The sequence below is a fragment of the Excalfactoria chinensis genome, chromosome 9 (assembly GCF_039878825.1).
Source record: "Excalfactoria chinensis isolate bCotChi1 chromosome 9, bCotChi1.hap2, whole genome shotgun sequence".
NCBI lineage: Eukaryota > Metazoa > Chordata > Aves > Galliformes > Phasianidae > Excalfactoria > Excalfactoria chinensis.
The window spans coordinates 13,071,233-13,092,634 of NC_092833.1; the positions used below are offsets into that span (position 1 = coordinate 13,071,233).

Consider the following 21,402-nt stretch of genomic DNA (forward strand, 5'->3'; position numbering starts at 1 on the left):
GAGGCTGTGTCCCAGCTGGCTGTTGTTATGGAGTCATAGAGGTTGGGAGGGATCCCTGGAGATCACTGTTGCATCTTCTTTGGAATGTACCACCATGTGAGGCAAAGGGCAGCCCCTAGCACTGCCTCTCCACCCCCCCAAGAAAACCCCAAAAAACACTATTTGCAAAAAGCTGATTTACTTGGAAAAAATATATAGTCCACTGTGGTTGAAGCAGGGGCATACATTGCAGTATCCCACTCAACCTGATGGTGACCTCTGTAAATGAGATGGCATAAAGACCAAAGTGGCTGCAGATGTTGGCCCACACAGCCATTGGTGTTATACAGGTTCTGAGAAACTACGGCTGCCTTTCAATGTCAGTCTCTGTGTAAAGTTAAACACTAAGGGCCAGTATGCAATGCCCAATAAAACCAGGGGCTGTGTGGCAGAGACCTCTCCTGTGCAGCAAATAGCACTGCTTGGCAATGCTCAGACACTGAGAGAGTTGCACAGAGGTGCTTATATCAACTCCTGTTTAAAAATTCAAGGCTAATTTGGGCCACGGTTGCCCATTCTGTGAGGATTTCGGGCTTTATTTTCAACTGTACACCAACACATGAGGAGTTTTAGCGGAGCAGCACCATAAAGCTGCATGGATCTGAGGGCTCTGCCAAGCGTGACATCAAATCTTCCAAAGAGTGAGGTTAGATAAAGCACCAGATAGCAGCAAATTCTTGATTGAAATAAAACACCAAACATTTCTCCTTGGCTGGCAACAGGTGAGTTCACAGGAAACGTTTCCTTATCCACAGGAGTTTCTTTTATAGCAAACGCGCAGGTTTCCCTGCCTCCCAAGAAAACTCTGTCTCGCAAAATGTTTATAATGTTATCAGCTTAGAAAAAAATAACACTATTTTTAACTGATGGGAAAGGAGCCCGTTGGCTCTAAAGTTTCCATCCCTGAGTCGGGCGCTCAGTGCTGTTTGGGGCCTTTGTTCGGGGTAAATCAGCCATCAAAAATTGAGCCCTGCCGCTCCTCGCATGTGCTGGGCGGGATGACTGGAGGGATCCTGCAGCCCAGGCACTAATTACCTGTCCAGACACCTCGGGAGATCCTGCGAGCAGCTGGCAGGGGAGAGACCTGGCTGGGGTCTCTCCCATCCCCCCAGCATCCCCTATGGCCATTGTGGCCACTACCAAAATGTATTTACAAGGATGGGAGCCACTTCATACCAACAGGGACATGGCCAGCTTTGGTTTTCCCTCCTTCCTTGACTACTCCAACAATGCGTTCACATGCTGGGTGGATAATGTCCCAAAGTGGTTTTATGGATGCTAATGGTGGGAGAAGCATTGGCAAACCCAGACCCATGTCAGAGCATCACTCATTGCACAGAATCACAGAATATCTCAAGCTGGAAGAAACCCCTGGGTTGATTTTGCTGAGGACTCACATTCATTGATGGCTGAACTCCAGTGGTCCTCAACTGGAACATGCTCAGAGGGTGGGGGAGATGAGGGCATCCCCTCAGCACTGAAATGGCAGCATTTATCCCAAACCAGCACACAACGATTATAGTGCCCCAGAGAGCTTTGTTTCTCTTTTTTACACCCTCTCAATAGTAATAATGATATAAATTTTCCTCGAAAAAAGGGCAGAGGGAAAAGTTTCCTGCTGCTCCATGAGCATGTTCCCCAGCACTGCAGGGTGGGTCTGGGGGTTCCTGAGCACTCTGGAACAAAGAGGGGTTCCCCAAAGCAGCGCCCAGGGCATTGGGCTCATTGCACTGTGGGGTCAGCAGCTGAGAGGGAGAAAGAAAAAAAAAAAACAAAAAAAACAAGAATAAAAAAAGCAAAATAGGAGAAAATAATAATAATAATAAAGCTGAATTTTTTGCAAGAGAAAACAATTCTCCTGCCGGCAGAGGTAAATAAAATAACAGCAGTGGGATGATTTGCAACCATGTAACGGGCTTTTGTCTTCGCCTATTTCTCTCTGCCTTGAGGGTTTCTGTGTTCCCTCGCCGCAGGATCCCAATGTTTCTCCCTCCGGTACAAAGGCGGAGGGCTGCAGCCCCTCCCCTGGCTGCTCGCCCCCAATCTGCCCACGCTGCGGCTCCGGGGGGTGCAGGGCTCCGCAATTTAGGATTCCTGTTGGATTTTCAAGAGCACCGCTCTAGGACTTGCCAGGTTTAAAAACAGACTTACCCATCTTTTTTAACTCTTTTTTTCCTTCCAGAATTTACACGAAGCCCATCAGGCATTTTGCTCCCTGCAGGAAACTTAGAGGTATTTATGAGTCTAATTAGAGGCATTTATAAGAGTGATTAGTGTGCAGCATCAGCTGCTGGTGGCTGCGTGTGTGTTCACACATGGATGCAACGCCACAGTTCACAATTTGTTCCTGCGCCTGAAAGCTGCAAAGTGCCCCAAATTCCCCCAGGCAGGCGCTGTGCATTGTGTTGTGCTTTGTGCTGGGATGGAGCAGCACGTGGCTGAGCAAAACCAAATACATTTCTTTAAGAAGAAAAAGGATACGTGTGCTGAAAGGCAGTGTTTGAGTCCCTGGGACAAAGGCTGACACGGCCTCACTCGGGCCTCGCGATTACCCATCACACAGGTGCAACACTTTCCTTCCCTTCTTTTGCTGCTCACCGTCCTCTCTTCCAGGGCCGTAGGTCTGCAGCACAGCAATCCCTCATCCACTCTTGTCCCATATTTGGCAGCAGCACATCACAAGAGGTGCTTTGGGGACCATACCCAACTAAAAATGAACTCAGTGACAGCCCCCAGGGGGCCAAGAGCTCTCTGAGGCCTCTAGGACAGCTTGGGTCCCTCCATCCCTGTTTATTTTGGCAGCCACCATATAAACAAAGTGGGAAGGTGAGCCCTGCCGCCTCTACACACTTAAGAGGAGCTTGTAGCTTGGCTTGGGGAAAGTAGGGAGAAAATAAGGGAATATTTTAATAATAGATTTATTGTAGGAAATTGAGGTCTGTTCCCTGTCACAGAACCTGATTTCCCAGCGGTGTGTATAGCAGCAGGTCATGCAGTTACAGCGCACTATAACCCAGCAGCCCACACCAACAGCGAGCAGCAGCCCTGGTGCGCCCAGGACACAAAGCTCTGCCTCAGCAGAAGGAAGGCCATGGTCAAAACTCCCTCCCAGGGCCACACCACAGCAGTGCATGCAGTGCCCGCCATGTAGACTGCACCAGCAGGACTGTCTCATCTCTGAGGATTTCTTTAGGTTGTGTTAGTTGTTTTTTTTTCCACACAAGAGGGTTTTAGCCCCAAATCAAGCTTGTAAATCTTTCTTTATCCAAACCTCTGTACCCATAGTTTTGCAGTCTATGAAGGAAACTTTGCCACAAAAAAAAAATACGTTCGTTCTTCATTTTAATCGTTGCTGGAGACTCTTCTTGAAGGCTCCCTTTAAGCACAGTGCTCCTCCTGCCCAGGTTCCTCTCCATGTCAGCATGTCCTGCAGATGCAGCCACTGCCTGGAATACGTGTACCTTGGGGCTTTGGCAGAAAAAGAAATACCTCAAAGACAAAACATTGATTTCAGCCAGCTGCACTGAGGTTAATGAACAAACTGACATGTCGGAGAAGAATATTGATTCCACTTTCCTTAACCATCCAGGTAACGTGGGGGCAGGCACCAAAATCGTAACATACAGATGTCATTAAAACACACACAAAAAACATCACATACATACTTTAATTTTATCTGATCAGAACTTCTGTCTGTAGAGATACAATGAATATAGATGGCACTGTTACTGTGTAAACAACTTCCTTCAAATCACTGAAATGTCAATGTCGATTTTAAAACACAGCTGTATACGCTTCTTTTTAAGTAGAAAAAGAGCAAATAGTTCTAGCAAGTAAAATGCATTTGAGAAAAGTCCTGAAATGAACTGAAAAAGGACAAAACCGTATGAGAGAATACATCTGGAAGAATGGCATTTTTGTTTGCTTAACAGTAATCAAATTTTCCTAGCAGGAAAGCTGGATGGGAACTCCCCGTACCATACTTCATTAGTTTCAATTAGTAGTTTATTTGCCATTAGTTAATGTATGACACTACCGGGTCTTTTTACAACCAGCTAGCACAAGTTGAGAAGAAAGTATATTAAATACCAGAAGGAAAATGAGATGATATAAAACAGCCCCTGATCCTGCTAACCCCTGCTCCTCTGAGCAATCCCCTTTCTTTCCTACTTACTGCACAGTGCAAGAGCCTCAGGATTAAGTCAGATCTTTGAACCATAATTCCATTTATTTGGAGAGGCAAATGTGCCTTCCGTTCAATTTAAACATTTCCTTTTAAAAAAGGCTGTCAAATCTGAAAGCACATTAAATTCACATTTAGAACAAACTTTGTTCTCCTTGCATGGTTCCAGGGCTGTGGGTATGGCATAGAATACAGATGCGGTGCTGCCTGAGGCCTCAGGTGCTGGATGGACACTGTGGGAAGTTGGGGCCAGCAGTGCCCCACGCTGCCCCTTCGCCACCAGAGCTGCTCCTGTAGGTGAAAGAGGCAGAACAGAAGGTGATACTGTTCAAACATCTATCGTACAGCATTGGGCACACCATCAACAGCAAAAGACAAGTAACATGTAGCCCCTCTTTCACATATATTAGTGAACAACCAGTCACAACACCTCATTTTATTTGCAAGCCTGAGTTCTGAGTTTCTGGTCTATTTCTCATCCTATTTCTAGGACAGTTGTTGTAATGGTTTGGATCCGGCTGATGGATGAGTATCACTAATTCACCCTTTCTAAAAGAAAACCAGGTTGAGACATTTAATTATTCAGCATTAGATATCTTTGAACCCAAAATAATTAGACTGCCTTGTAGATCACTAAGGCATATTTTGCCTCAGTTTACTATGAAATATTTCATTTCCCCTAGTTTCATCTGGTTAGATACAAAAACTTTAGGATTTCTCAGCTATTTCCACTGTCCCAAGTATAAGAACAAAATTGGGTTACTCATGTTTACCTCTGTCCAACAATGGTTAGACTACATCCCTATAACAGTATAAGAGTCGTAACAGATTCCCAGCAAACTCACAAAGCATCAGTTTCTAATGATTCAGGTTATTTGTGCAGGAAGGCTATTTATTATTTTTAGATTGCCCCACTGTTTGTCCCATGGGAAAATCAAAACGCCAAATGACTTTGTCAAAAATACCAAAGTGCTACAATCAGAACTTGTAGGGCTGGCCCTGTGCAGCCTGGCAGGTAAGCAACCAGTTTCAGTCCCTTCACTACCTAAATCTTTGCTAGAACTGGTTTGTGTCCAGGTCTAGCACAGGATTTAGACAGGTCTGACTGGGGGATTCATGCCTCCACCCACTAGGTGCTATGGCCAAAGGACAGCTCAGGGAGGCACCTCTCTTTGAAGGGTTGTCTCAGACAATGCTTGCCACAGGTCTCCAGGTCAGGGAAGAGAAAGCAAGCGGATCTCGTGCACTGAAGTGGAAAACTTCGTGTCTGACACTTTGCCTGTCTATATAAAGAGTACTTACAGTTTGGCCCAAGCCTGGAGTTGCTGTTTAAGTATCTCTTGTCTATAGAAATGTTAGGAGACAGTCCAAGCACCATCACAGCCTGGCACATCACTGAAAAAGCAGTCACTGTGATCCTGCAAGGGTATAATGGTCCTTCTGAGCAGCATCAATCCAAAATTAATTTCCCGTTCTCGTGACAGTACAAGCTTTAGCACAAAGGTTTGGTCTATGAGAGCAGTTCTGAAACACATGCAGTGATTTTAACTTCTAGTTTGAAATGTCCTATGGGCAGTCAGGTCTGAGGCTGAGCACCAGCACAGCCACAGCTGTACATCCACGGTTACAATTAGTAACTACTGAGGTTCCAACAGGTGCGATGAGTTACATTATAATTGAGTGACATTTTGATGAACATACTTACAAGTTGTTTCCAATGCAAGGCAATGTAGAAATATGTAAATACTCACTGAAACTTGTGGAAAAACAGGAGAGTTCAAGCCAAATAATTTTTCAGTTGTAATCAGCTTGAGGTTTGTATTGTTTGTTTGAGTTTTTTGAGGGAAGTTCCTGAATATCCCACCAGGCTCTAACATTTGGAATATGCTGTCCCTCCTGCATGCCTCACACACGTACAGGTCAGCCACGTGCCTCGTGCTCAGCCTGCAGCCCATGTGATGCTTTGTTTACCCACTGCACTAGCAGACACGTACAGCAGCCATTCCATGGCAGAACTTGCCCTGAGTCCACCACTTTGCTGCGCTGGAGTCTGCAAACACTGGGTTGCTGAGTTCCCCTCCTCCTCCCGGTTCAGCAGCATCCACGTTTGTTGTTCGGAGTGAAACTATTCCAGATTCTGGAGAGCAGAAATGCAGGGAGAGACAGCGAGGGCACAAGCACATTATCAGAAAGAATTTGAGTGCTCCCAGCAGCCCAGCAGCAAATTAGAAAGTTTTGGCTCCCAAGAATGAGTTGTGTTGTTTGTTCCTGCACACTGCAGCTGCTCTTTCCCTCTCTTCCCCAACCCCCTCCATTGGGTGGTTTATTACACACAAGCCACTAATGAATGGGAGCCGCTGTTTTACAGTACACCACACTTACAGGACTTATCTCTAGGCCCACCACAGATTTGACTGATCAACAGCAGGGCACCACCATCATAATTCTTCCTAGAAACAGGAGGATAAAAAGGGGTTTGTTGGAGGTTGGCTGTGTCTGCAGAGAATCCTGCCTGCGGGGCCTGCTGATGCCATCGCTTGCTGCTATGGTCTCTGGCCTAATAAGGTACAGAAACAAAGATTGTTCACTTGTTCAAGAACACTAAAGCATCCGAGTGACGGAGAGTGGAGGCAGCGGGGCACACATCCAAGTGGGATTAAGGCCACAAGTGCAACTTCGCAGGGCTGGCTGGGTGGCAGGGGGATATCTGCCTCTGAAAAAAACAACCCAGTTCAAACATAATTTATAATGTGTCACTCAGTCAGAGGTGGCTGTCATTAAGAGTTAAACGTCGCATTGTGTTCAACTCATTCCGATAAGAATTCTCTAAGCTGCTTATATGTTATCATAACTCATGAGGAACTGGAGAAAGGGCAGGGAAGGGGGAAGCTTTGGGGACAGAATGGGACCCCATGGGGTGCAGGGACAGGGGAGCATCACTGGATGGCCGCCATTTTAATGTGGTGTGCCGAATGCTTTGGTGCAATGCTGGACCGCCACCATTTAGGTGTGGTGTGCCCATACACTGCAGAAGCACTGCCATACACCCACAGTTTTGCTGTGGTGTGCCCACAAGTTGCAAGGCAGCGCAAGAAAGACACCATTTTGGTGTGGAGTGCCACACACAGGGACAGCGCAGGATGGATGCCATTTTGGTGTGGAGCTCCACACAATGCAGGACAGTGATGGACAGCCACAGTTTTGTTGTGGAGTGCCCTTAAGATGCAGAATAGTGCAGGACGGATGCCATTTTGGTGTGGTAGGGTGTGCCCACATGCTGTGGGGCAGTAGCAGGCAGACGCCATTTTGGTGTGATGTGGAGCAGTGTGCCCACACACCACCGGGCCCAATGTGGCATACAAGGCGCAGACCCTACTACTGGGAATGCATCATTATTACCTCAATTGCACAGCAAGGGAAATGTACTGCAGCTGGGTAACTTAGCTGCTGGTAGTGAAGAAGGAAGATATGTTGTAGCCAAGTGGGAAGGCCTTTGGTTAATGTTGCTCACTGGAGATGAGCCCCAGTGGCAGAGCAAGCGAGCAGCTCTGGTGGGCAGTACTCAGTGCTGCTGGCTGGCCTGGCAGCACTGAAGTGAAGTTTTTTCTCTGGCCAAGGGAAATCCAGCAGGAGGCCAACTTTCCCCAATGGTTTTTTCTGCTGCCTTGCCTTAGGTGTTGAGGGAAAATCCTATGCAGTAAAAGGACAATAGCCGCACGAGATTGTTCGTTGTCACAGCTCTTTCCATAGCAGCTCACTGACCTAGCACAACATCCAACCCAATTCCCCGCTGGGAGAGGTGCAACCTGTGCAGAAAGGCCGTTTGTTTATCTGCTTGCTGCGGCTGCCGGATCGCGTTACACCTGCCGGGGCTGCCGGTAACGTGGGAGGTGGATGTTAGCCTGGCACTGTTGCTTTTATAAAGCCTTTAATGTAACAGGCTCTGGCTGTGTTCAGGTGCTCACCCATCAAGTCAAGGCTTAGGGAAGCTTGTGCTGAGACATCCCAGGCTCCCATTTCCTTGTCACTCAACTCAACAACTGCAGTCTGGCTGCGGTAGGTGTAGGAGAAATATTTCCTCCTCATCTCATAGTGAAACAGCCACCCCCATCTTCACAGCCACAGATTTCAGCCTCCCCTGGTTTTTCCAATTGTTTGTTGTGATGACATCTTACGTTGAGGTCTTGCAGCATAACTGGCCCTCTGTGCTCAGCCATGCACCAGAAGATGAGCTACAACTGCGAGAGTATGGTGAGTCATGAAGGACACGCCACTCTCCAGCAGCCCAAGATGGAAGCATGTGAGTGTCAGTGATGAGAGGTCTTCAGCCAAGCTTTGTTTCCCAGCCTGCTCCTCAATGGCTTTCAGGTTTGCTCTTGCTGAGGAAGTGCTAAACTACTTCCTTGCTTCCCTGAGGCATTTCTGCTGGGTCTGGAAGGATACCAGTGTCTCCAATTTGTATGTAACCATTCAGAACCACTCCAAGAGGTATCCAGCTTTCTGGGTACTGCAAGGCAAACATCTTAACAGCTCCAGTTGTCCTCAGACAAGCATAAGCCCTGATGGGTTAATCACAGCAGGCTCTTTGCACACAGTGGTATCTGCTTTGCTGCTGCTGTTTTATGGATGCCACACTACAGGTGTCGAGCCCAAAGGATCTGCACCTTGCATGCGCAGGTATGGCCTTAGGCCAGCTTGCACTTATGGTGAGGTCCCTGCACCTCTGGCTGAGGTGTTACAGACTGTCTGGCAGCTGATACTTCAGAAAGCAGGCAGCTTGCTGCAGCTGTCCCTTTCCACAGTGAGTGAAATGAGATCAAACCGCATGCGCCCATTCCTCCCATGCAGCCCTATATATATGGGCTTATATATATATGAACTTATATATGGCTTTATGTATATGAACTTACTATACATACAATGGCAAAGATTTCTTCTAATAAGTTTCTCCTTCTGAAGTCACCCAGGCTCCATGGAATCTTGCCTGAAAAAGTAAAAGACAATTTATAAGCCAAAATGGAACTCACTTGTTTATCTTCCCCAACTGTATGGAATGCAATCAGACAGAATAAATAAATACTGAAAAATGCATTTGTTTTATAAATGTCTGCAAACAAAGGGTTTGACACATTTGCAGTATGTAGCACTGTTTTTAAACTATGATTTTAACAACCTGACACATTCAATTAAATACAGAACACTACCCAAGTTGTATTTGCATTCTGGAAGAGCAGCTCCGAAAGAAACTGGAAGTGTGGCAAACATTCTGAAAGAAACTGCTTTCAACAGGGAATGAGATCTCCTTGAAAGGCTGCAACAGGACTGACTTTATAGCACTACTTGTAAAAGCCACAAGCGTCTTAGTTTTCCTCGTATGACAGAGCCACTTTGAGAAGGACAGACTGACAGCTTGGTCTGCGCTCCAAGAAACAGCGAGAAAAAAAACACTCCTTGGTGTCCTTCTCTATAGTGTTCAAAAAAAAAATTCCTACTGCAGTAAATAGTCTTTAAACAAACAAATAAACAACGCAGAAAGCAGCGATCTCTGATGGGAGAAAACAGAGGCTGTTTTCCAGGCAGTGACACTGCCACTTTAACAGTTTCCCACTGTACTTCGGTTTAGCTGCCAGAGAAGCCTTGTTCAGCCTATTTGGGGGCCCCATGAAATGCTGCAAGCGTTACTGAAATGAGCACTTGTCTTTTGTTGTGCTGCATGCTAGCACCATACAGTGCTGAGCTGATAAATCCACTTTTTCTAGCACAAGCATTTTTCAAACAAAACTGCCATGAGACTGATGAGTAATGCCAGCTTGCCAAAAAAAAAAAAAAAAAGAAACAAAAAAAAAAGAAACCACACCAGCACTGCTGACAATGACAGCTGTTACATTCACATATTCACAAAACGAGATGGGTTACATAACTGGAAACTACACGAGCAACTAAACAGCAAGAGGAACTGCTAAGCAGGGCGCAACTTGACATCAGGAAGGAGCGCATTACACGTTCCTGTCTGCTCTGCCCACTGGTGATCGCAGACAGCAAAACTTTCAGGCATAAAAAAGCGCTTTGTGAAATGATTGTTATTTTATAGACACGGTGCTGAGCTCTAGCAAAGGTCTGAAATACACACAAGGCAGAGCAGGAAGGCAGAACATCATCCTGTCACCAGATCACCTGCCTTTATTACAGCTTATCTTAAGCAAAATTGTACAAGACCAAAATAATCTGCACTTCCATTTCGTTTGCTCATGGGCAACTTCATTCCCATTATATGGTAAGATAGACTTTAATTTAGATTATAAATAAAGATTTTGACCGGTAGAAATTTAGCACTAACTTGTTTCTGTTATAAGAAGGAAGTGTGTTTGTGTGTCTGCTCTATACATGAGATGAGCAACTAAACACATACAGTTCCTCACGCTTTACCACATTACCTGTAATAAATGAGGCTGATGCAAGATCAAGATGTGCCGACAAATCTGGAGGAAAAGAAAAACCAAACCTAAACAAAAAGAAATGAAATGCAGGAATGAATATTTTCAGAATGATGTCACCTAAAGCAGTGGGTAGGTACAGTCTGCTGTGTAGGGGAGTAGTGAAAGCAGAGGCAAAATATTAGATGTGCATTAAGCCACAAGCTGAAACAGCAGTGAACAATGGCCTTGGTTGCTCTTGGAGCCTTAATGTAAGGAAACATCCTTATAAAAGATGAGACAATAGCAGGCCTATAAATGACAGTCCCGTAGGCAGTGAAGGATTAAGAACTTCCTATAGCTCCTAAAGTATCAACCTACATTGTAACCCTTCTGCAGAGGCTGCCCTAAGTGCTTTCTCTGACTTAGTCTGCCCAGAACAGGGAAAAGCATCAGAATTAGTTCGACTTTTCCTCTGCACGCCAGCCACGCAGACACTTTAAGCAGAGAGGAGAGGCAAAGAAAAGGAGAAGGAAGTGCAGCACTTGTTCGGCACCTCCTGGCAGCACACCTGTCAGCCCGGCTGCCCACTTGCCCTCGCTGCTTCCTCCGGTGAGCGCAGAGCTTCTCCAGCCCTGCTCTGGGCTGAGCGGCGCTTCCCACTCAGCAGCACTGGAAATGCGGTTTTCAGATAAAAACAAGCACCAGCTAGGCTCAGGCTTCAATGTTAATTTATAGCATTTATTTTCCTCGCTTTGTTTTGAAGTGCTTTGTTTTTTGCTGTTTTGTTTTTCTTTTGCTTGCTCACTTGCCTGAGTGAGAAAGCACGCTCATTTGCCGCACGTGTAATTAATCTGAAAATATTTTCTGCTGCCTGATGGACCACAGGCTGAGACACAGTCCTGCAAAGCAGACATCCTCAGACCTTTCAGGCCGGCAGATCACTCTCAGCTCTCAGACTTGAGTGCGGGCTGCCACACACTCTTCTCATCAAAATTTTAATTGAAGACCATGAGCGTTATTATTTAATACAGCTCCACAGACCACCTGCAGCAAACTCACCAAGGCCCCATGGATTAGCAGTGATCCATATGATAGAGGCTGGGAACCACCAGCCCAGAGCCCTTGCTGATTCCGACCGCTCGTCTCTAACGCTGTGTTAAGCCCATTCATGTATATCGTTCTGTTCAAATGAAAGCAGCCTGCACTTCAGAAGGTATTTCATGGAATCAAATGATTGGGAGTGAGAACTTCCCAGATCTGAAGGGGCCAAGGAAGATGAGCAGTCCCAGTGCAGCAACCGCCAACACACACCACATCCCAGCTGTATGAGATGAACGACTAAAAAAAAGGGCAGAGAGTTACAAAAGATGCAAACCCAGGGGCCTGTATCAGGCAGCATTTGTAGACCTGCAGTTGATTATAAATTGGACAGGATCTGTAACGTTCAACTCAAAAGAATCTGCAGCAAGTAAAAGGTCTTGAGACCCCCTTGTCGCTCCCTCTGCTAACGATTCCTCCTCCCAAGTCTTTTGAGAAAGTTTGGGGTAATTTCGTCCATTTTCAGTGCAATGGTTGAACCCTCTGCTTCAGATGGTTGGATCATCCAGCCTGCTTGTCCGGTGGAACTGGGACACTGTATGCTCACTTTACAAAGAAGACATGAATATATATTTAAAAGAAAAAAAAAAAAAAAAAGCTGCTAAAAATTCTGCAGTTGCTTTTGACACGCTGAGGATTCACCTTGCAGCTGCTCACAGTTCCTATTTTTAAATGCTTTTTTCTGAAAACCAAGCAAATTCGCTGATGCTGATCCTCATCAAGGACTGTGAGCTCTGCCTTGCCAAGCTTAGTCATAGAGGGCACTTCCCTGAACCAACATGCTTGCTAATGCAAATAAATTGGTTCTAGTACAGTTCTATCAAAAACCAACAGCAACAAACTATGGGCAGTAGTGAGGATGGAATTAGAGCAAATCTTGCCACTAATACTGCATGCATAGGTCTGGGCCTCACACTATTTAGGGCACAGTTCTGCCCCTCCTATTAGCACCAATTCATCTCCTGCTCTTCAGATAACCCCTATGGGCAGATTATGGCAGCCCCAAGAGGCAGAACCTTGGCCAACAGGCAGCCCCGGTTCTGGGCTTTGTGCAGAGCCAGGCTTTACCGCAGTCCAAGTGAGAGGCTCTCGCTGTTGCAGTGGATGGCACTGCCTGGCAGGGCGATGCCATTTAGTACGAGGAGCACAGGAAGTCTTTGGGCAGGATTCCCACTGGGATAAGTTTGTGTAATGTTTCCAAGACTGGGAACAAACATTAATGCAATTTTCTTCCTTCAGAGCAGTTTTAAAGTCACTCAGAGTTTGAGAGCATTTTCCTCCTTGGAGACTGGACTTTGCTCCTCCGTGCAGTTCCACTTACTCACCTGGTGACTGTGATTGTGGGCACGGTGTGCAGAGCTGGGGGCTTGCAGGGGTGGTAATCAACCAGGACAGCAAATCCTCTTGCTCAGAGGACAAGTTTATAGATTTGTTTTAACAAAATCAGACCTCTGCAGCAGCCTACCTTTCTCCCCACCCCAACGGTTTGTTGCTTAAAATCTTACAGGAAAAATGTAATTTTCTCTATTCTCTTTTAGCAAGGTGAAAATTTTCTTCTGCAAAAACATGTACACCCAAAGCTGTGGCTTGTCCGTTTGAATTACAGATCAGCAAAGGAAGCCTGTGAAACTCTCCTACTTTCATTCCATTCTGAGTGTGACTTAATTTCCCAGTTTAAAAATAAATTTACACCAATTAAGAGCTCCTTGAATCTAAAAAGAACGCATGCATTAGAGATATTCCTCCCTAAAATAAACATATTGCTTAATAAACCATCTCCTGGGTTTTAGGATATTAAAGCAAAAGAGTGCTTCCCAGGAGCCTGTCTCACCACACATCAGCCACCTTGGTTTATAAGTTAAAAATCAAAATATGAGTTTGGTTTGGAATATATAAAGTGCTCATTTTTCCTGTGTTCGTGCTCGATTTGACATTGTTAGGGAGAAAAAAAGGGCTCCTCAACAGAACAGTTTATTTGAGGAATGGTTAATGCTAATACAAACTTTCCACTAACGAGGATGTTTAAAATTGTTTTTTAATATGCCTTTAATGACCTCGGCTCCTCATACCTACCTCCTCGCTTCCAAAACTGTTTGCACTGTCCCCAATAACACTCAGCGGAAAGCTGTCGCTCCTGCCTAAATCCTTACTTAGGTTGGATGCTATGCCTCCGTTAGACAGGGTCACGAGGTCACGATCGATTTTGGAGGCCACCTGGAGAGCCCAGGCCGTGAACTGACTCAAAAAATTTATATCAGAGCGGGAGCGGCCCACCTCCCAGGGCTGAGCCCGCGCTACGGCCCGGCCGCGGGACGGAGCCTGCAGCCCCGGCGCGGGGAGAGGCCAGAGTTGTTGACCCCGTGCGCTGACCCCTTCAAACTTCAGGAGAATTTTTCTGGCAGTTACCACGGTGACTGGGCACTCCAAGCTTATCCTTCTTACCACGGGGAAAAAAAAAAATTAAGAGGGAAAAGCTAAAAAAAAAAGGAACGTTAAAACCTACCTCGTAGAGATGTCTATCAAGAAGCAAACATGTAAATGTTTTAATTGTTTGCTTCTCTACTCGGGCTGCTCTGGTTCCAGCTACAGCATCCGAAGCTGCCGGCAAGAAATCGGTTTGGCTGAAAACATTTCAGCTTCTGGAAAAGCAATGTTCAATGGATTTAGCACTTCTAATATCTGGTCAGGAGTGGCACCCTAAAGGGCTTACTGCAAAATCATTTCTATTTTTCCTTTCTATCTGTCTCCAAATTATTGCCATTTTTTGTCGAATTCAGAACAAACTGAGGAAAGGCTCAGGAAAGGATTCCAGCTTTTCTCCAGTTAAGAACTAACAGCCTGACGACAGCACTGAGCATGCAGCAATGTGCTGCTGTGGTCCCTTCAGAAGAGTCTGAGTAACCCACTTAATGCACCGTGAAATATTATTTAACAAGAGCAAAAAAAAAAAGAAAATGAAAAGTTGTGAGACACCATTACTGTTGTTTTTCTCAGGTACTTTGAACATGACCCATTTCACACTTATCAGATGTCCCAGGTAAGCAAGGTCCCGTGATGCTGACAGAAATGCAACAAGGAGTCAGGAAGTGCACTGAGTAAACAAGAAAACAAAGTGCACTCTCTGTTCCTAAAACAATAGGGGAAAACTGCCGCTGCTTCACTTCCAAGCAATCTTGTACAAGAGATGAAGCTTTTATGCAAATTATTCAAGTGTTCCTATACTTAAAGAGAACCTTTTGAAAGGGAGCGCAGACCGGCACGCAGTGTTAGTGGGGAAAAACCTGCTTAGGCTTCCGATGGCCAACCTTCCATCAGCATCCCCAGGCTGCTATGAGCTGCCTGCTTCTGGACTACAGCTGAACAGGGGTTGAATGGCCAAAAGTTTCACGTCATCTGGTCTCACACACAGCTTTGGAGTACCTCCGTCTGTTTGCAGAGTTGAATAGAAATATTCAGATGTGTTCAGCCTCTCCTCAGGGCTGAGGAGGTTGAGGGGGCTGCAGATGCGGCTCTGGAACAACACGATCCCTCAGCTCCTGAAGGTGGAAAACAACGCAGGTTTGTGTGTGAGAAGCAAACCGCACAGATCTGCTGTTTTGTCACAGATTCATCTTTCATTTCCACTAGAAGGAAGAGAACAAGGAAGGCCAGCACGTGTGCACCAACCAGCACTGAAATAAAAGTGAACACGGAAACTGCAAGGGACTTCTCCACTCAGAACTGGTTAAATCGCTGTGAAACATCACACGCCTCAGTGCCAAGTAGATACACAGACATGGTAATATTATTCAGCAGTTTTGAATTAACCGTGAAAACTATTTCAATTCAAAACACTTAGAGGTTGTTTTCCTGTTATTAGGAAAAGGCAAAACCTCTCCTTAAGCGATGGATTTTTCCATTTGTGCTTTTATTGTGGCTGAACAAGGTGGTTTTATGTTTTCCCCTTCTTTTTCTGCATGAAATAATCTAAGTTGAAACAATCCGGTGACTGATTAATAGGCCAGTGGGAAGAACAGAAGTGTCTGTTACGTTTTATTTTTTGCACTCTTTTTCAACAGCTCTGTATATACAAGCATGTGCTTTTCAATTAGATAGCATGATTTATGAAGTCATGCTCAGGGCTCGCCAGGTTGTTGACTCAGATTAGAGCTATGATGCCAGCTCACTCCCTGGTGACAAACACTGACTGTCCTTCCCGCAGCCAGGCACCCCTGGCAGCCTTATTAAAAGACCTTGTGGTTGGCAGAGCGCTGAGCAGGAAATGAGGTCCCCTCCGGTTCGGGACGGAGATGACTGGAGTTACAGAAAGCTGGAAAGCAAAACCAGGACCTCCTGAGTCACAGCCTTCCAGCTCCCAGGACCCCGCAGTTCCTGGCGCACCTGCACCTCCCCCCTGCGTGCCCCCTGTCTTTCCAGGAGCCCCCCAGGAGTTTTGGGTCCAGCTGAGGCCAGGGAGCAATTCCACGTGGGAGAGCAGAAATGAGGGCACAGCTGCCCCCGTTGTCCCCTCATGTCCCAGCCTGGCCTCAGAGCTCAACACCCTCCAAGGGGACACTTCCCTGCCCAGTCCCAGCTGGAAGGTTTTGGCACATCTCAGGGTGTTTTGCTAGCTGTGTTACAGCGAGGCATTTATCTCAGCCTGTGGCTTGGGGATCTTTTGTGTGGCCTCCTCTCTTCTAGGAATTCCGTGTATAAATCACTGGAAAGCAGGAAATCTGTAAGCCCTGGTGGGAAGCTCATGCTAGGTTTGGCACAGACAGCTGCAGACCAGAGAGCATCTCGTCCTGTAGGTGATGCAGCAAGCCAACATCCGCACCTGAAATGGGGGAACCCAGCCCCTGCTCCAAGGGTTTCTAAGCCAGCATCAGGACCCTGGAAATCAGTTAGAAACTTGATGGATTTATGAGAAAGGACTCCCTGATGCTCCCTGAGTAACACTTTCAGTTTGAATTTCCTCTGTGCAATAGAAACAATAATATTTAGACCATTTGGGGCTGAGATTATTGCTCTAATAAATTGTTTTGGGTTTTTTGTTTGTTTGTTTTATTGCTTCATTGTGGCAAATAAGCCCCCGATTGATTTTTCTCCTAATCAGCATGGAGAATGCATTTCGCTGTAATTAAATCCTGTGTAACTGGGCACTCCGTGTTCGCTTGTCTCCGAGCTTGCCGTGCTATGAGATACAGCACATCAAACACCGCACTGTACGCGATAGGCACCCTGCCAGCCCAGCAGCGATTATGCGAGCTCGCCTTCCGTGTGCTTACAAATGAGTGGAGCTGGAGCACGTATGGAGCAGCGCGCATCGCTTGGGAGACGTAGGAAAGTTATTAGGGTAGGAAGACGACCAGAGGGGAGGCTCAGCCCTCTTGCTCTCCCATCCCAGCCCGTCCTGCAACACCGAGCCTTGGCTCCGGGCTTCAATCGGAGGCCTCAAAGTGGGGAGCGAGCGGCGGCCGCGGGCGGGGGGCAGTGGGGGCGGCTCTCAGCCCCGCAGCGCTCTGGGGGGCTCCGGCTGCATCCTGCCCGCTCAGCGTGCTGCTGCCCGTCACCCCCCGGCCGCGGGGAAGCAGCCCGGCGGATAATTACCCCTCGCTGCAATCCGCAGAGCTGGCCTAATCCGAAAGCTCAAGTGCCCGTAAGTAAAACTTCAGGAAAAGTTATTGAAACTGACAAATACAGGGTGACAAATAATCAATAAAAGCCCAGTCCGACATCCTTTATTGTTTCCAGGCACTAACAGCAAGTAATGAAACCTCGGCGAAGACAGGGGGTGGGGTGAGGAGGGACAGACAGAACCCGGAGCTGGGCTGCCGCTTGGACAGCCCCCAGCAGGTCCAGCACGGAGGGAACTCAAAGAAGGGGCGGGGGGGAGAGAGGGGGGAGAGCAAAGTGTCCCCCGTTAACCAAAAGGCGCCGGGATGAGCTCGGAGCGGTCCCGGCCCGTCAGTGCCGCCGCTCCGTGCGCGCACCCGCGAAGGTCCCCGAGAGCCGGGATCCGCTCTCGGCAGTAAAGAACAGGAGCGGGGACACAACGCGCTGCCGCTCATTAGCATCTCGGCCCCGGGTTTGCAACGCCGCGGTTTCTAAAGTTTGAGAGGAAGACGCCGGGCAAGATAAATCTGTGCTGTCGTTTCTCTCCCTTTCTGTCTCTCCGAATTAAGTTCTGATCTATCAGTTTAAACAGCGGCCAGAAAGTTGATTCGCTTTCTGTTAGGATTTCGGGTTCAACTGGGGGCTCCTCCCGTGGCTTTAAGCTTTTGAGCTGTGTAAATGAACGGCAGTGTCACATAATCGATAGGAAAAACTCAGCTGTCACAGATCCGAAAGCAGCCTCCCGCCGCAGCAATAACGTGATTTGGCATTTCAAAGTTTGGGAACGTGCTGGCTGTGCGCGGGGATGACGCGCAGAGAGAGGCGGGGGGGGGCACACTGACCCCAGCTCTGCCAGCACAACCCTCGCCTTCCCCCTCTCCTCCCCTTCCCCCCACCCCAACACACAAGCACTCTCTCCTGCACTGCTGGAGAAGTTTCTCAACTTTGTCGTTAGGGTGGGGGGGTGACCCAGAACAAATCCCGGTGTCATCGTGGCCTCTCCAAAGCACCCGTGTCGTCCTCCCCCCAGAAGCTTCCCTCCCTTCCCCCCCCCCCCCCCCGGCCTCCAGGACGTGCCCATCTGGAGCACGCACCGTGAGAGCAACTGTGACCATCAGTCACTAAAAGCCACACGCTCCAGTGGGCCGGGGATAAAACGAAGGCCTGGTGACGCCTGGTTAAACCACTGACGCTCCTGCCAGCTCTGGAAAGGGTTTGGGGAGGGGGGGTGGTGAGGGGTTCGGGCAAGCCCCTCCCAGCAACCCCAACTTCGGAGAGATGGAGCTGGAGCTGTGCGGGGCAATCTGTCACTGGGCAGAGAAGGCAGTGCCAAGCTGAGGGACCGTGGAGCTGATTTCCAGGGACACTCAGCAGAGCCCCCGCAGTCCCCGCCGTGCCCTAGGCAGCCCATAAAAACAGGGACTGCAGAAACAGGGCAGCTGCATAGGCACAAATATTCCACTAAAACCTTTCCTTTTTTTGATGGGAAGGACCAACCTGTGGGCAGGGGATGCAGAGCTGGGGGGTAACCCTGCTCCCAGTCACTGTCCCTGTTTGGCTGTGTACACATGAGAAAACAACACAGGCAGCACAAAGCTGACATGCACTCAGGAAGGGGAAGGCTTTAACTTCAAATTAGGAAGCTCTCTCAGATGAGCGATAAGTTCTCTTTGGTCAGACAGCAGTGTTTGATCATATCTTTGTGTTTTTGTGCCCACCACAAAGGGACCTGCAGGCTGAATCAAGAAACAGGATTTCAGATCCTTTGATTTGACATAGGGAAACTGTTGCGTTTGTAATATTATAACACTGTAAAGGGAAAAAATGAAACCTCTGTAGCTGAGACGAGAAGTGTGCTTAAGTACCACTACATTTCAATCCCCATTTGGATATAATTTAAGTCTCCTCTGGCTTACAGTAATATACTCTCCAACCTTGAGGCTATCCAAAAGGAGGGATTTAATGAGGCCGAGTTTATACACGTATATAGTTTAGAGGTTTCACTGTAGCTGTAAGATCACAATTGGTACATGTGTAGTGCAAAGGAGCTGAAATCCCATCCAGGGACCAAGTTGCTTATTTCTGAAGGAGCTGTCATTTCCAGCAGGGGGGACACAATGAGAAGGCCAGGAGCGATGGAGCTCTGATCTCCACCAAGGAGAGATAACCACCTGATTAAAATGGGCCTCTTGTTCCCCCGTCACTCGATCGTCGTGTGAACTTCCCTTATTTACAATTATAGGCAATGAGAGAGTTACTCAGACTGCAGTACACCTATAGCTTGGGGTTTATCTCTCCCTTTGTTATCAGGACCAGCTCTTGGGCAGCTTTGTGGACCGCTCACAACACAGGAGCACAGAAGTGCTCTGAAGAATGGAGGTGATCCGTACATTCAGGGCCACACATGTGATCACCACACATACAGCCCCACAGGGATCCGAGCAAAGGGGCTGGGCCCAGGCAGAGCCCAACCAAACCAGGCTGCTCACAGCCCTCAAACATGTGTATGTACCACCAGAAAGCAAAGGGTCATCACACTGAAATGCCATATCATGCTCAGTACCTCCTCATTTTGGATCAGCCCGAAGCACAGATGAGGACCAACAGCCCTGGGCAGTGACAAACATCTGCTGAGATGTGCTTCACTTCCCTCTCCATCTTAATATTAAATGGCACAGTGTTTGCCAGATTATTATCCCACTATTGCTTGTGCATTTGTCTCTTATGTCTAGTGTCTGTCATTACACAAAGCATTTTGAAGAGCTAATTTCAAAAGACAGAAAGTCTACACTTACTATAAAAGTCATTAAATTAGCATGACAAGCATAAAGTTCCTAGGTTATAATTTGGTTATGGATCTGAAATCTCTCCTGCTCTGTCTCTCCACTTGAAGGGTGAAGGCTGTGGTGAGGCATGGACACCAGTGAGGACAACTGAGCCACAGTGTGCAAATGGGGAACAGCAGAGAGGTGCAGGCTCCTTGGCATGGCAGTGGGTGAAAGAAAAGTCTCTCATTTCCCAGCAGCCAGAGAAAGGACTGATCTGATGGTTTCCTGGCACAACAGGTGGGAACACAACATAAATCCATCCTGATGAATTTCACATTCATTAACAGGTTGCTTGAAGAGCAGGCAGCACTCTTGCTTTTGAGATGCAACTAAATGCTGAGATGGGAAGATGCGCTATTAAAGCAGCCATTGGCTGCTTGTGCTTAAGCTGCAATGCATCCCATTTATTTGAATTGCTTCTTCATTCTGGAAGAAAGCTGAGAAAGGGTGGGAGAGAGGAGAGGTACTTCTACCATCCCCATGTGCACCTGCACTGCCTGAGCACACCAACCTCAGAGGCTGCAGGAAATACTGCCAGGACCACGAGTGCACACAATGCAGCCACGTGGGAGCACCCAGCTCCTCCAGGCTGCACAGGCATCTCCAGGACGTGTTGCACTTTGACAACAAGAAAATGAGTGAGCAGCCAGGGCACTCCAACCTGGTGCTGGCAGCAAACACTGCCCTGGTGGTAATTTCGGTAGCAAATCTGCTGTCAACATTTTTTTCCCACAAGGACCATCACGGTGCATCCATGCGGGCTGATTTGTTTACTTTCAACCAGGCACACTGTGTGACTTGGAATCCCTACATTTACCTTTTCTTCTTTAAGTACTTTAATTACCATCACTGACCTGTTGGGCCTACCTACAGTATCGATGTCCTTTTTACATCGTTGCCTTCCCTTGCTCTGCATGTTTCTGCCATTTAACACTTGCTACCTTTGCCATTGGAGTCCTAGAGTGACCCCCATGGGTATCTTGGAAAGAAAGCCCCTCTGCATTCCTGCACTGTCTCCTTACCCAAGTAATAGCAAAGGGACCATTCAGAGGCATGGACCACACTGAAGCATTAATTAGGCTGATGAAATCCATAGAAATGTATGGATTCAGAATAATCGAGTTTCTTCTGCTGACTATAGTTAAGGAATACGTGAGCAGCTGGGAGAATAGAAAGTACTGTTAGGGTGAAGTCATGCATGTAATTGAGTATATTTAACATAACCATTTTAATGATCGGTGAT

General features: G+C 47.3%; 1 protein-coding gene across 31 annotated transcripts in view; it reads right to left on the bottom strand.

The window, feature by feature from the left end:
• Positions 1–2,938: 2,938 nt before the first annotated feature.
• The window catches only part of SOX2 (SRY-box transcription factor 2), an 80,279-nt gene continuing 61,815 nt past the window's right edge, over positions 2,939–21,402 (bottom strand). For 3 of the 31 annotated variants that reach the window (XR_011904720.1, XR_011904718.1, XM_072345005.1), the window contains exons 2-7: positions 15,157–15,272; positions 14,240–14,375; positions 10,657–10,724; positions 9,142–9,206; positions 5,525–6,672; positions 2,954–4,513 (exon numbers count right to left, since the gene is read on the bottom strand). Coding sequence is in view for 24 of the 31 variants with exons in the window: in XM_072345005.1 (XP_072201106.1) it covers positions 15,266–15,272 (7 nt within the window). In the remaining 7 variants the exon portion in view is untranslated. Of the gene's footprint in view, positions 6,673–9,132; positions 9,207–10,656; positions 10,725–11,697; positions 11,977–14,239; positions 14,376–14,969; positions 15,273–21,402 lie in introns of those variants that run through there. The other 28 variants (XR_011904722.1, XR_011904721.1, XM_072345021.1 and 25 more) reach the window with 27 other exon arrangements.